Consider the following 13,933-nt stretch of genomic DNA (forward strand, 5'->3'; position numbering starts at 1 on the left):
CCCCCCCTCCACCTTCCTCGGTCCCTCCTCCCCTCGGCTAGACTCCCCACCCAGTTCAGGATTTATGGGATGTGTGTGGAGGGTTTCATGTTTCCTTGCAGCGATTGAGAAGCCTTACAGGAGGGGTATTAAGATCGGGTGGGGGGGCTACACTTCTTCCACACACACACCCCAACCCCTCCCTCTCTCACTATATTGTGCTGGAAGGACATGGAGGACCAAACAAATTTTTTGGCATGCATGGAGTCATGCAAGGGCACCGGCGGAGCTAGATTTGCTCTTTAGAAGAGAGTAAAGTTTACGACAGAGTGTGAAGTCGGAACATAATGATGTGTCAGGGATTAAAAAAGACGTGGGGGTGAGGAGGTGGGGGGTAAAACGGGGGGTGGAAAAGGGGCTGCTGTCAATGTGTGTGGTGTAAGAAAAAGTAAGAAGAGTAGTCCCAATGATTCTTGCAGAAGCTCAGCAGATGAAAGAAAATCTTTGCTGGGGAGAAAAAATGTGCGGAGCGATGCGATGGATACACACACATAACACATTTATTGTCTAGATTGAATATAAGTGCTCAGTATATATCATCAGCAGCTCTTACAGGATTATTGACATTGTCTGTGTCTGTCTGCACCAGTGTACATGCTATGACTACAAAACTGTCAACTCATCAACTGACAGCACCGTTTAGCGCTAATGCAAGTCTCCATCAGCTGTCAAAAGCATTTGCATGAAATCAATAGCAGATGGCGGTCTGTGTCACCAATTTCATTACGGCAGGGTTGTTACAAAGATCATCTCCATGATAGATGAGATGGCGACATGTCGACATGTGGAGATCATGCCTGAAGCTTGGACTGCAACTGCGGGAACATTTGGCCAAGTTTTAATGCAATTTTTGTTTAGTTTTTCAGTTCCTCCTTGTCTGGGCATGTAGTACTTTTGCATAAACTGTAAAGTAACTGTCGATGGAGTTGAGTTTAAACCGCGTTTTTACAGATTCAGGAGAGCCTACCCTCCAAATCACATTCATCATTATCCTTAGGTCTGCATTTACAGTAGGGCATCATTATCATTGGAAAGGCACATCAAACAGAACACCTCTCCCAACCTAGGTCCGCGTCCTGTACTGTACGTCTCTCCGGCTGTGTTCCCAGCATGCCTGGCGGGTTGTGTAGGCCCCAGCTGAGGCAGAGGACAGGAGAGCGTGATGTATCACCCTGAGAGAGCCCACTGACAGCCTCTGATGATGGATGGCCTGATTATGGAGTGCTTTTTACACATACACAATTTACATCACACTGAGCAGCGGGGTCTGGCAGGGCTGCCGTGCACGTACACTCTCTCAACCGGGCACGTGCACTAACGCACACACACACACACGCTCATGTGTGTACACATATACACATGTACGGGACTGCCAGAGTGCATAGATAAGAAGGGGGGTGGAAATAACAAAAGAAAAGGGGCAAATTTCCTTGCTACAGCCTTGTCATGTACGATCAATACGGCAGATCAATCCTTTATTAAGGAGAAGATGGCTTTCCCCCACATTCCAAAGCAGACCTTTGTCGTTTCGGGACACATGATGACATGTCAAATCAGATTTCCAGCAGTGTATGTTGTCGTGGCGTGGGGTTTATTCAGGTGTGTCTGGCCTATAGGGTTGAATACCACTGTATTCGTAGGGCTAGATCCTTGCTATCGATTAGCACCCTGCATTGTCCATGCTTGAACACATAATTGCTCCATTTGATCACGGTCGAGCTGGCAATTACTGTATTCAGGTTTTGGCACAAGCGGTGCATGTGTTCGATTGTACCTCTGAGCACACGAGTACTGTATGTATGCGTGAGTAGGCACGGGATGTACGCGAGCGTGTGTCTATAGGTTGTGTGTGAGGGGATGCTTGCATGGGTATTTAGACAAGAGGGAACAAAAGAAAGAGTGAGAAACATAAATGTTCGCTTTCCTGCCGTGACTCCCCGGCTTGTGCTTCAGTGGCCCTGCCTGCCTCTCTGTGTGTGTGTGTGTGTGTGTGTGTGAGTATATGTGTGTGTGTGGGGGGGTGTTCGCTTGCTTTCACATTCTCTGGTGTTCAGCAGGTTCAGCGAGCTGTGCGGTGTTAATGCTGAAATTACATGCTGAGTAATGAGTGATGGGCCAAATTACAGGCTGAACAATGAATAGAGGCAGGCAGCTCTTATTAGTCTCCATAGAAAGCCATTGATTTATGAAGCGCCTTGCTCGGCGGAGTTACTCTCCTGAAAATGATATCTACATTGAGAAGTGATGTTCTCTATTAAGTCGTTCCTTCCCCCTTTACACTGCTCTCCTCCTTTCTTCCCCTCCTCCCCCCCTCCGTCTCTCCCCTGCCCTCCCTCCCTGCCTTCCCTCGCCTTGTCCTGACTATGAGTGTACACATGATTGTTTAGAATCAGGCGGAGCTGTAAGGAAGCCTTCAATTACCCATTAGGACTGTCAGACATAAAACGCCCTGCTCTCACCAAAGTCTGGGTTATGATTCATTTACTTTGTGCCTCTGATTCATCGCCCAATATGCCTCATGCCCCAGATTACTATTTGAGGGGTGGGAGAGATTAATGGCTCCATGGGATCCGCTGCCGTATTTCACAGGCCCAGTGTTGCAGTACAGTAGGTGCAGAAGGGTGAAATGACAGCAACTTACACTAGATCAATGTGTGGACAGCCTTTCACAGATTATTAAAGCTCTGTTAGATTAAAAGACCCCCGCTATGTAGTTTGCTGTAGTCAATATTCTCAAGCAGATAAAAAGGGGGAGGGGTCTCTCGGAAGGATCCCTCAGACTGATGTAGGTCATCACGGCTGTTAATGGAATAGCACTTGGTGACACAAGTGTCAGAGGAACCTGTGTCATTTTCCATCGCTTGCCCCCGAGAGCCGCTGATGTTTCATAAAACATTGTTTCGCCCCTGAGGTTTCTATGAAATTAGGCATTCTGAAATGACTTTTGTACCGTAAACTCTAACAGATTTCTCAATTAGTTTTTCCCCGACTCTGGGAAAAAAAAATTAGCCCTGAAATTGTTTTAATTTTCATCTTCCCTTCTTTTTTTTTTTTTTTCTTGCAGCCCTGAATGAGCCAACCATCGACTATGGTTTCCAGAGGCTGCAGAAGGTCATCCCCAGACACCCCGGCGATCCTGAGAGGTTACCAAAGGTCAGTACAGTGTTTCTGCAGTGACACGGAGCTGTCTGGGTAATGATGTCTTAATACGACCGACTGTGACGAATAAACAAAACAACATTACCATCAACGCAGACCACTGTGACCCTAAACACTAACAGCTTTGCTTCACATATGTGGCTTACCCACTAACCAGTGTGGTAATGGTATTGGTTTTGTGTGTGGAGAGAGGCGTAAACTCTCTGTGTGGTAAAATAGCTCAATCAGGCGTTTTCCTCTCCAGTAGTCTGTGGAGATGGTAATCTGGTCAGAAACGACGTCTGCACCCTCATTACCCCACTCATGTTTTCCTTTCATTTTCTGCAGCTCGATTTGGTTTAATCTTTTGTTTACAGAACCCTGTGCCGTAAACCCCCTAGTCTTACTGCAGCTAATAGACAAAGACTGCATGTTATTATGCTTTGGCTTTCTTATTGTTTTCTTTTGAACCTGGGTGAAGGAGTTGAAAGCCACATCAGTTTTAGATACACTGGTGTGGCACACAAATAGGCTGCCACGCTGAAAGACCTGAGAAGGTGCACATGTTGTTTTTTTATTTTAATTTCCCCTCCCCTGCAGAATCTCTTTGATTCTTTTATTCTTTTCCCTCCCCTTTGATTCTCTTACTCTTTCCATTTCCGATTGATAAAATCTATCTGTGTGTTTTCACTAATTGCCACCCTGCCAGTAACCATTTTGATGACTGACGTTCCAGATGTGTCAAGTGTAATAATATGACTGATTAGTACATTCAAAAGCCCTCGGCATGTAGTAAAGTGGAGGCCACCTCAGAGTTTTAATAATACTGTAAAACCTTTAAAGACCTTATCTATTAAATCCCAGCATGCAACACAGCAATATCATTAATGTCCAACGGACAATTTAATAAAGAACAGACTGTGTGGTAGCTATAGACGTTTGACCAAGGCAATGTGGAGAAATGGAACATCACAGCTAGTCCCTGGTTCAGTATATGAAGTGTTTCAATTAGACTCGGTCCCTGTGGAGACAGGAAACAACACCTAGACATGAAATGTTACTCTAATTTCAACTGTAAACGTTAGACCAAAAGGTAAAGTACACTTACCTTTAATATCCACATGACTTGCTCTATCTCCGCAGGCGTCACCGGTCAATCTAGAACCGCTGTTTCTATTTTATAAAGCCACACAGTGTCTTTGTGAAATCCACGTCTTTTGAACAAAGAGAGCAACAATGTTAAACAGCTTTATTACAGAGAAACCTTTACTTCTTTCCGTGAATACAAAGCATTGTTGGCTGTGAGACAGATTTTGACACTGAACCCGAGATTAGTTTCCTGGGTGTGCGTACACTTAATATAGCACGGTCTCCCGGCCTTTGCATGAAACAATCACAGAGTGAGATGAAACCGTGCACTTCCAATAAACAACATAAATATTTGATTTGCTCTCTAATGGACCCAAATATGGGGTTCAGGGGGCATGTAAATGATCCCACCAAGTGATTCGTCATTGTTAAGCCTGCCATCTGAGGGTCAGCTCTCGGGGTCAAAAGCACATTCCCAATAAAACAGCCTGCGGCGGGCTGAGGCTGGCATGTACATTTGGAATGAGAACAGAAACGGCATATAGAGAACAGCCATTACAGGGTGCAGGTGAGGTAGGGAGACTCTATAAAAAGAAGATAAAGCTGGAGGACGCACAGTGTGCATTAGCAGAAAGGCAAATCGACACCAGGCCCACTCACCGCCTCTACCCCCCCACCCCCCTCTCCTCCCTTTCCCTCCCCTCCCATGACTTCACCCTCCAGTTGATAATATTACTGCGCTATTGATTTCCACCAGCCTTCTCCCTGGGACCAGTAAGACACGTGGTAATTGTAAGGAGACAGAAAGCCAATATGGGAGTGCTCATGGATAGCAAGGGATGCACGCTAATATTGTTGCTACACAGAGAAAAAAAGGGGGGAAGCTGCCTCTGATTGAAGTTTACCTCGTAATTCTAAGACAACATCGTAGATGACAGTCTGACCCTGTGGGAGGAGCGGAGATATAAAAATTCAATGCAAAGTCCAGGGTGAATATGAAAGTAATAAGTGTGAGCAGTCAAGTGATGAGAAAGGAGATTGGTTTGCGGGCATCGCGTTAAGTGAAGAGAGACTTTGGAATTCACCCTCCTTTTTAAGATCTTGTTATAAAACAATTTTCTATTCATAATATAAAAAAGACAATTTATAATACCATTTTGTGCCCTCTGGCAGTAATGGACAAATAGACTGGATATCACATTATATCACACTCAATTTCTCTCTTCTGTAACAAATTAGATTCATTATGAAATTAAAAGTGGAAACTCAATATTGTTTTATTATTAAGCTGATTGCTTTGGATTCTTTTCTTTCCTCCCAAAATGAGCATAAGCCCATTCTTTTCCAATTCTTTGTGTAATCCACAAGGAGAAAATATTACAAATGTGTTCATGTCAAGCAATTACCCATGTATTTAAATGAATCTCTCTTCCTGTGCTCTTTGAAGTACCTTCATCTAATGGCCCTATGCTTCTAAATGCATTCATTACCTCAGGCTAGAGCTAACAGAGTAATTGCCTTACAGTTTTATAATGGCATTAGCACTCCAAGCTACATAACCTAGGCCCTCTTTTATTAACTGTGATAATATAAATACAACATCCATGTTAATCTAGTGCTTGAAGAATCACGTTTGGGCTGTTTTAGACCACATCTCCTCATTGTTAGATGTTTTTTTATAACACATCATTTGTTTCGGCTTCCTCTAAATTTTTATTTTTTTGCCCCCCCCTCTCTCTCTCTCCTCAGCAATAACATAAAGCAGCTTCTAAATCTTAGGTGATCTGTCATCTGAGCGGCTCCGTTTAAACAGTTGCGGAACATGAGACCTTTATGCAAAGCATGGCAAACAATAGAAGAAATCTGTCACGCATTTGTCACAGAACAACAGAAATCATTTGAAGCCTTTAATTGTTTCAATTTAACATGGTGTGTTCTGATATGTCTCCATGACAAGAAAGCCAATTACACTTATGCTGGAGCAGTATTGAGATTTACATGGAAATGCCCTCAGAACACTATTCCGTGTTAATCGTATTCACAGCGTGAGCTGATACGCATGAAAGCGTCTCGTCAGAAGAAAACAAACTTCTTCCTTGATTGGGTGCAGCACTTCTCATCATCCTCGGATATGACTAGGTTGCCACTTAAGCATAGCCCTGCGAGTCAGCTTGGTTAGTTAAGACACCACGCGGTAAACGACAGATTAAGGATGAGAGGCAATATCGTTTTCTCTCCTCCTTTTTCCAAGCTGTCCTTATGTCACTGCTGCAAAGTACCATATGGACAAGGAGGGAGAGGACGTTTTACAGAGAATGAAACATGGCTTGCGAACGCGACAGTCTTAATTGCTTTAATTGTTGTTTAAAATTGAGAGCCATGTAGGAGATCTTGAAATATGATAGAATAGATTATTGGTAATTATTAACTGCAGACAAAAAGAAAGAAAACCACTTTATCTCACTCAGCAAGAGAGAGAGAAATCTGTTCTGCCTGATGAGAACACATCAAGACAGCTGGTCCTCTCATTTAGTCTACCTGCCTCACGACAACCATAATTCTTTATTTGTATGCAAACTAGATGCATGCAACGTTGAGCATACACACCAATTTCAGAGGTAAATGCCCATTCTAAGAGCCACCCATCCGGTAACTTGGGGTGGATTAAGCGATATGTTTCTATAAGAGAGCATGGCATACGCTGGAAGTGGCTTCTACAGTGATTCATCTTGATAAATCAAGGACTGTGGTAGATATGCTCCTCAGGATGAAAGGGCCCATACACACACTCCGTACACACTACATACGCTGTGCCTTGGAAATGCAGGCCAAGTCTTGGAGGCCGCTGTTTGAAGGCGCGAAGGCTGTGTTTACATTCATTTACGGCAGCTGCCGTCTTAATCCCACACTGCTATTGCCAAGTGATGGAACACTTCAGACAAATTACCGAGGCCCGCAAAAGAAAACACAGCGAATGTGGGAAGAAAACAAGCGCCATCTGAGATGTTTCTGGTGACAGATTTGCATTGCTTTTAACCAGGGTTCTAACAGCACAGTCGACAAATCTCTGCTCTACAGCAGGTGACAACGAGCGAGCATTTTAAAAACACACGCAACAGCCATGTCTGCAACTTGCCTTTGTCAGATTAAATGCACTCTAAAAGGAGGAGAGGGTTTTCATAGAGCATATTGCCTTCTGTATTATAGAAAACAAAGAGAGCAGTCTGGTTGCTTGAGAGGGATTTAATTGTAAGTGCTGAATTCAAAGAGCAGATAAAGACACACAAACGGGCCAAACCCCACCTAGCTGAAAGCCCGAAACTGAGTGGGGGGAACAGGATCCGGGGCCAACTCATTTTCAGTGTTAAGAGCCAAAGCAACACAGCTAATCCGCATTGTCAAGCGGGGGCAAGCATGCAGACATGGATAAGACCACATCCTGAGCATCCGTGTCCCCAAGGCACAAGCACCCAGCTCTTGCTGGATGGGAAGTCATTTGTGAAGTCCTTTGCAACAGCCAGTCAAAGAGGTTAATTGAAAAATTCCTTAATGTCATTACAACAGAACTAGATTAACCCAGAGCTAATTCACTTTATTGTTCTGAAGAGAGGGGACTCAGCGCTGAACTCCAGAGCAAACGTGAAGCCCAGAATCAGGGGTGAGGTGTTGTTTTTAAAGGGCTATGCCAGTTTAATTAAGATAGGGAACATTATTCACTGCTCTGCATGGTTGGAAGGAGCAAAATGGTAGCGCCATATAAATGCAGCTCTGGTGCCTCTTAAATCAAGGTGGCTTTTATTTAGCCGGTTGAATATGTAAACATTTCCAAAGCTCTCCACGATCCTGCTGTGCAATGTTGCTTCTGATATTGTTTGTTGCTGCGTGCGCCACTGGGGTCGCCGACATAATCTGTTTGGTTCTTAACATTTACTCTCCCTGTTTTCCTCATCAGGAGGTGTTACTGAAGAGGGCGGCTGATCTCGTCGAAGCCCTGTATGGAATGCCCCACAACAATCAGGTCTGCATCCACACAGCTGTGTTCAGCATGCTTATACCTCCGCTAAGTAAGAAACAATTGAAAATTTACTGATAGTATCACCAAAGGGTATTTTCACCACTATATCTGGAGCAATGTAGGCTCCATGCATCGTGAGTTAACCATATAGCCATGAACCATGCATCAAAGAAAAAAAACGCGCAGCTATAAAAAAACCATAAATAACAAAACCTCTGCCTTCTCTGCGCTTCTCAGGAGATCATTCTGAAGAGGGCAGCTGACATCGCCGAGGCCCTGTACAGCGTTCCCCGCAACCACAACCAGATCCCCTCTCTCGCTAACACAGCCTCCCACGGCATGATGGGAGTCAACTCCTTCAGCAGCCAACTAGCAGTCAATGTGTCTGAGTCACAAGGGAATGACCAAGGTATGTGATTTAGGGTATGGCTCCATAACTTCTCAAAAGTGCGGTGCAAGGGCCTGTTGAGGGTCCTTGAGGGGATTTCAGAGGGCTTTGCAACAAAATGAGAAATAGTTAAATTTCACTCCTTTTTTTTTTCTTTCTTTAACTCATTAAAATAAAAAAAAAAATTGATAGAAATAATGTTTTTGAATAGTGGATTCACCAGCCCCATCCTCATAGGCAGTTAAAGGGTCCAATTAAGTGCCAACTTCTTTTCTTATTAAACTGACATCTGCAGTATGTGCCGATATAAAAGGGTTTGATTGCAGCAGTAAATTTCCATTGTCATTAACTGCAATCAGTGAACATCTCGCTGGTAAATACTACGCAGAAGGAAAAGAAATGAATGAACATCCCTTCTCCATCTTCCACCCATGTTATGCAGTGGGCTACAGCCGGAACACCAGCAGCGTGTCCCCCCGGGGCTACATCTCCAGCAGCACCCCACAGCAGTCGAGCTACAACACCGTCAGCAACAGCATGAATGGCTACGGCAATGCCGGTATGAACCTGGGAGTGCCAAGCTCCCCTGGGTTCCTCAACGGATCCTCTGCCAACTCCCCATATGGAAGTGAGTAGCTTGCCACTATTGCACGCTGTAGTAGCACTAAGCTGCTGCTGATTTAATTCCAGCTCCCACATTCGTTTTCACTTCTATGAATCATTTCTGACGGGGTTATAATATTATTGATGGCGATAATATATTACTGTTCATTCACGGGGGCTTGTTTAGTTTTAGTACTTCGGAGAACGCACACGTGCGGGGGCCAGGAATCGGAGGAATATTCGTTTTTTTTTTTTTACGTGTATTTCACAATATGCCACCTGTATTTGTTCAACCGGACAAGATGTTGATGGTAGGGGCCTGTGAGTACTGATCGTGTATCCCCCCTGGCAGTAATACTATCCCAGCCTTACCTTAACTGCCCTCTCCCTCTCGAGCACTACTCACAGCACGTTCTCACTCTCACCCTCCCTCCTTCCCTCTCCTTCCCTATCGTCTCCGCAGTTAAACAAAAGAGCGCCTTCGCCCCTGTGGTCCGACCCCAGGCCTCCCCACCCCCCTCCTGCACCAGCGCCAACGGCAACGGACTGCAAGGTGAGCCCCCCTCACCCCCTCATCCCTTCCCTACGGACTACTGGTCAGATACCGCTGCTCAGGCCTCTGTCCGGTTTGGTGAGGGATTAATCATTACAAATATATGCATTTTGACAGGCCAATTTACACCTTTCAGTTTACATTCAAACACACACACTCACACAGAGCATGTCTTCACACACACTCTCACACTCACACACACACATGCACAAGCGAGCGAGCACAGGATCGTCTGTGCAAACACTCACGCGAACGTACATCCTTGTTGCCCTTTCATACAAATGATCCCCTCTGATGTCGCAGGAAAAGACCTTCCCAGAATTGTTTTAGTAATTATGTTTATTAGGTTTTGTGCATGTGTCATGACCAACATGATTGCTTTGAAAACAAGCTTAGCCGTAGTGTGTGCCCCAAGATTAATAACATTGGGCTTAATGAAGTGGGAAATTAAAGTTCATCTTGCTACACGTTCATACTTATTAATACATGTTGTGCAGAAATTAATGAGCAATGCCTTGCCATCATCTGCGCTGGCAAACTTAAAAGCATTTCAACCATGACTCTACAAATATACTCAGAGCAATATAATAATATATCATCCCAGCACTTCACTAGTCGCCTAATTGTTAAAACGTGTGAAAATACTGAATATATAAACTCTCAGGGTGAGGTACAGTTGCTAATGATATCCTAAGCAGATGGTCTTGGTAAAATAACGGAAGCTACCTTTGATCTTGCCTAATCTCTCTTGGATAATGACGCAGAGGCGCAACTTTGGGGGAAACGTGGAAATGTAGGACTTAATGTGCTGCACGGTGCCGGTAGAGTCAAGGATAAAGAGATGAGGGGAGGGGAGAAGGCGATAGGGATGAATCCGAGCGAGGGAGCTGAGGAGGGAGCGTCTAGTACTGTAGCGTTGTGGCATTGTGGGAAGTGACCGTGTTGTTGCTCTGCCGTCACCACGGCCGCGTCTCCTGGGAGTCTGGGCCACTGTTTGCCATTACCCCAACGCCAGGAGAAATATCACACATAGCAGGACTGGCGTGCTGGGGGCTGAAATGTCAGAGCAGGAGGGAGGTTTTCAAACTCTCCCTGTTAGGAGGACGTGCAGCAGCAGGCTGGCGGACACGGCAAACACTCACAGGCACATACGCAAACAGGCACATTAAGGCATACATTCACGCACTCGTGCACCGTCAGATGGCTGCACACGCATCACACACACACACATGCATACACAAACACACATGCATGCACTGAATAACAACATTTTAATCAATTTTTTATCCATACCTGTTGTGGCCTAATCGACTAATGTCCGTTTTCTCTCTCTTTTTTTTTTGTCCCCAGCCATGTCTGGCCTGGTTGTCCCTCCAATGTAAATGCACTTTTGTCATCTCAAGCACCAGTCTACACACTACCACTTCACAGGACACCCCCCCCACCCAACCCTCCTCTCCCCCCCCACCCCTCTCTCTCAGCACACTGCAAACCGCTGGTGTAATGTATAGTCAACCGCTTGTTCTGTTTTTAAAGACGACGACGAAGAAGAAGAAGAAGAAAAAAAAAAAAAGAAAAGAAAGAAATGATTTAACTTTCTTTTCGATGACTTTTCACAACCTGCAGAAAAAAAAAGGATTTCATGAGGAACAATATTTTTTTTTTCTGTGGGATCTTCTTTTGTTTGTTTATTTTTTTTCCCCCCCTCCTCCTTCCTTCCTTCCCATTTTATCACCCTTGAAGAGGACACAGGATGATGAAGGGTTTATTTTATATACCTGTCGGGTTACGCGTCGACCTCGGATATGTCCAATCAACCACACGCTCAATACTGGAAGGGACTCTGTGGACTCACCATCTGGTTGTAAAGTAAAAACACTGATGTACAGTACATTTGCCAATGAACTTGTTTGCCTCAGAAATTGTTTTTTCTGTTTCAACTCTCTTTTAATAGATTCACAACAGTTGTGTGTCTTTATAATGTGACTTTTTGTATTTTTATGTGTGAGAAAAATACACAGGGGCCAAGACAGTTTGAATTTCAACTGGAAAAATATATGAGATATATAATGTAGAAAAATTGATCATAAAAGTACAACAAATACGAGTAAAAACGGGGCGGGGCTGGGTGGGTAAGGTTGTATCATGTTTCATTCCTGCATTTTAACTTAAATTTTGTAATTTATTGTAGCTAGAAATCATCTTCAAAAGTTAAAAAAAAAAATCCTCTTTGATTCAACAAGCACACTGATGTGTACAAAACACTGCTCTGTTGATGAATATGATGTACTTCCATGTCTAGAGCTTCCTTTTAAGCAAGTGTGTTTTGCCATGTTTTTTCAACTTTTTTGCTAGCACTGTATATTAATGCATTCCTAGGCTACTGTGAAGTCTGTTTCTTGTTGATGAGGAGCAGTCTCCCCCTTCTAGCTCCAACTCCCTTATGTGTTTTATATGTGGTTAAAAATTGTAGACTATTGTGATATTGCCAAACTTGTGCTAAATATTTATACATCTGTCTTTTTCATGTTCTTTTAGATCGACGAAAAAACGTTTAAAAAAACAAAAACAAAACAAAATTAAAATCCATCGAGAATGTAGGAGTATAGTAGTTCATTGTCATATTTCTGTTCAAACACACACTTGCGCTCACTGAGGGAAATTTTGTAACATATCAACTATAAATAATGTATTTATCTCTGAAATTTTGTATATTGCTTTTCATTATGTATGTATTAATCGTCATGCCCTTAATATAGTGATGCAGCACAGATAATTCAGCCAAGAACTGTTGCCTTCATTTGCTTTCTTTTTGTATTTGATGAAATGCAATGTGCATATATTTCATGTGTATCCTCAAAAATTTGTGTTACTCCGTCAAGACTCTCTGTCCATTTTTTAAAGGGGAAGTCAAACTTCATTGTTTATTTTTATATTGATTTTAAATTATCTATACAGACCATTTTGGAGAAAACTTTGTTGGTTGTATTGTCAAATAAATTGTTTGTGACCCATATGATAGTTGTTAAGATCCAATAGAGACTAATGTGCATGAGGGACAACCTTGGAGATAAAAAAAACACTCCATTTGTGGTTGTATTTTTTTCTGTTTTGTAGAATGTATAGAAGTCATTTTTACTCACCACTTATGACTCTGCCACATAGCTTACATGTGTTTACAGGGAAGAAAAATTTAAAAATGTCAACATTTGGAATGGAAACAGAAATGAATAAGTGATGTTTTATTAAAATTTTCAGTAAAAACACAAATAGCACCTCAACTGTGGACTTCTTCAGCTCTAAGTACAGTTTGGCTGGCAGACAAACTGACAATCAGGAACAAGAAAAAGACAGTAGAGAACTTCTGAGGACAAACCTGTGATTCGTCTGTAAGATGTAGTGTTTAGACATTGCTATAGAAGATTAATTGTTTGAAACCTGTGGAAAAGTGTAACATCCATAAAAGATGAAAACTGCTCTTTACTCATATTCTTTCAGCAAAGCACTCTGACATTGTGACATATTCCTACTGGTCTTTGTATCAGCATATCCTGCATCTGTGGTGCTTCAAAGGTTCATTGTAGTCATTCATAAACAGTGCAAGCTTTTTATTCAAAGCACCCCAAATGGGGCTCATTCAAATCCCTCATTTCATTGCATTAAGCCACCTAGTTAATAAAGAATCAATACATTGAAAGAGCAAGGTTATCCTTTGTCTATAAGGGCTGGTATCGTTTTGAACCTCTTATAGTTTGAGTGCTGAAAGGGGGGCCACGGTGAAATCTATACTCATCAAGTGGGTCAAACAGAAGGATAGAAGTGTTTGAGGGAAGAATAGTGGTTCTCCTTAAAAACAACTGAGCATCTTATCTGGCATCCTGAGTGGTCGCGGAGAGCAGGTCACAAAATGTCAATTTCTCATCAAGGCAACATTGTCCGAGGCCACCCTCTGCCTTTAATGCACAATTAAACGACAGCAACCTGAGTGGCAATCAGCATATCACCAGCTTATTATGTCAAGCGGCATGCGCGAGATCTGGCGGCGCGCGAGATAGTCCAGGAGCTGCTGATAGCGCAAAGGACAGATACACTCCAAAGAGCTATTTAA

At 43.2% G+C, this 13,933-nt stretch overlaps 1 protein-coding gene across 8 annotated transcripts in view; it reads left to right on the forward strand.

The window, feature by feature from the left end:
* LOC103357674 (transcription factor COE3) overlaps nucleotides 1–13,301 on the forward strand; it is a 68,782-nt gene extending 55,481 nt beyond the window's left edge. For 4 of the 8 annotated variants that reach the window (XM_008282331.1, XM_008282332.1, XM_008282333.1 and 1 more), the window contains exons 11-16: nucleotides 3,104–3,192; nucleotides 8,219–8,284; nucleotides 8,519–8,690; nucleotides 9,112–9,297; nucleotides 9,736–9,903; nucleotides 11,176–13,301. In XM_008282331.1, coding sequence (XP_008280553.1) covers nucleotides 3,104–3,192; nucleotides 8,219–8,284; nucleotides 8,519–8,690; nucleotides 9,112–9,297; nucleotides 9,736–9,903; nucleotides 11,176–11,207 — 713 coding nt within the window. In that variant the 3' untranslated portion in view covers nucleotides 11,208–13,301. The remainder of the gene's footprint in view (nucleotides 1–3,103; nucleotides 3,193–8,218; nucleotides 8,285–8,518; nucleotides 8,691–9,111; nucleotides 9,298–9,735; nucleotides 9,904–11,175) is intronic. The other 4 variants (XM_008282335.1, XM_008282338.1, XM_008282336.1 and 1 more) reach the window with 1 other exon arrangement.
* Nucleotides 13,302–13,933: the final 632 nt, after the last annotated feature.

This window comes from Stegastes partitus, unplaced genomic scaffold (genome assembly GCF_000690725.1).
Source record: "Stegastes partitus isolate 25-593 unplaced genomic scaffold, Stegastes_partitus-1.0.2 Scaffold267, whole genome shotgun sequence".
In the NCBI taxonomy this organism is placed as follows: Eukaryota; Metazoa; Chordata; class Actinopteri; family Pomacentridae; genus Stegastes; species Stegastes partitus.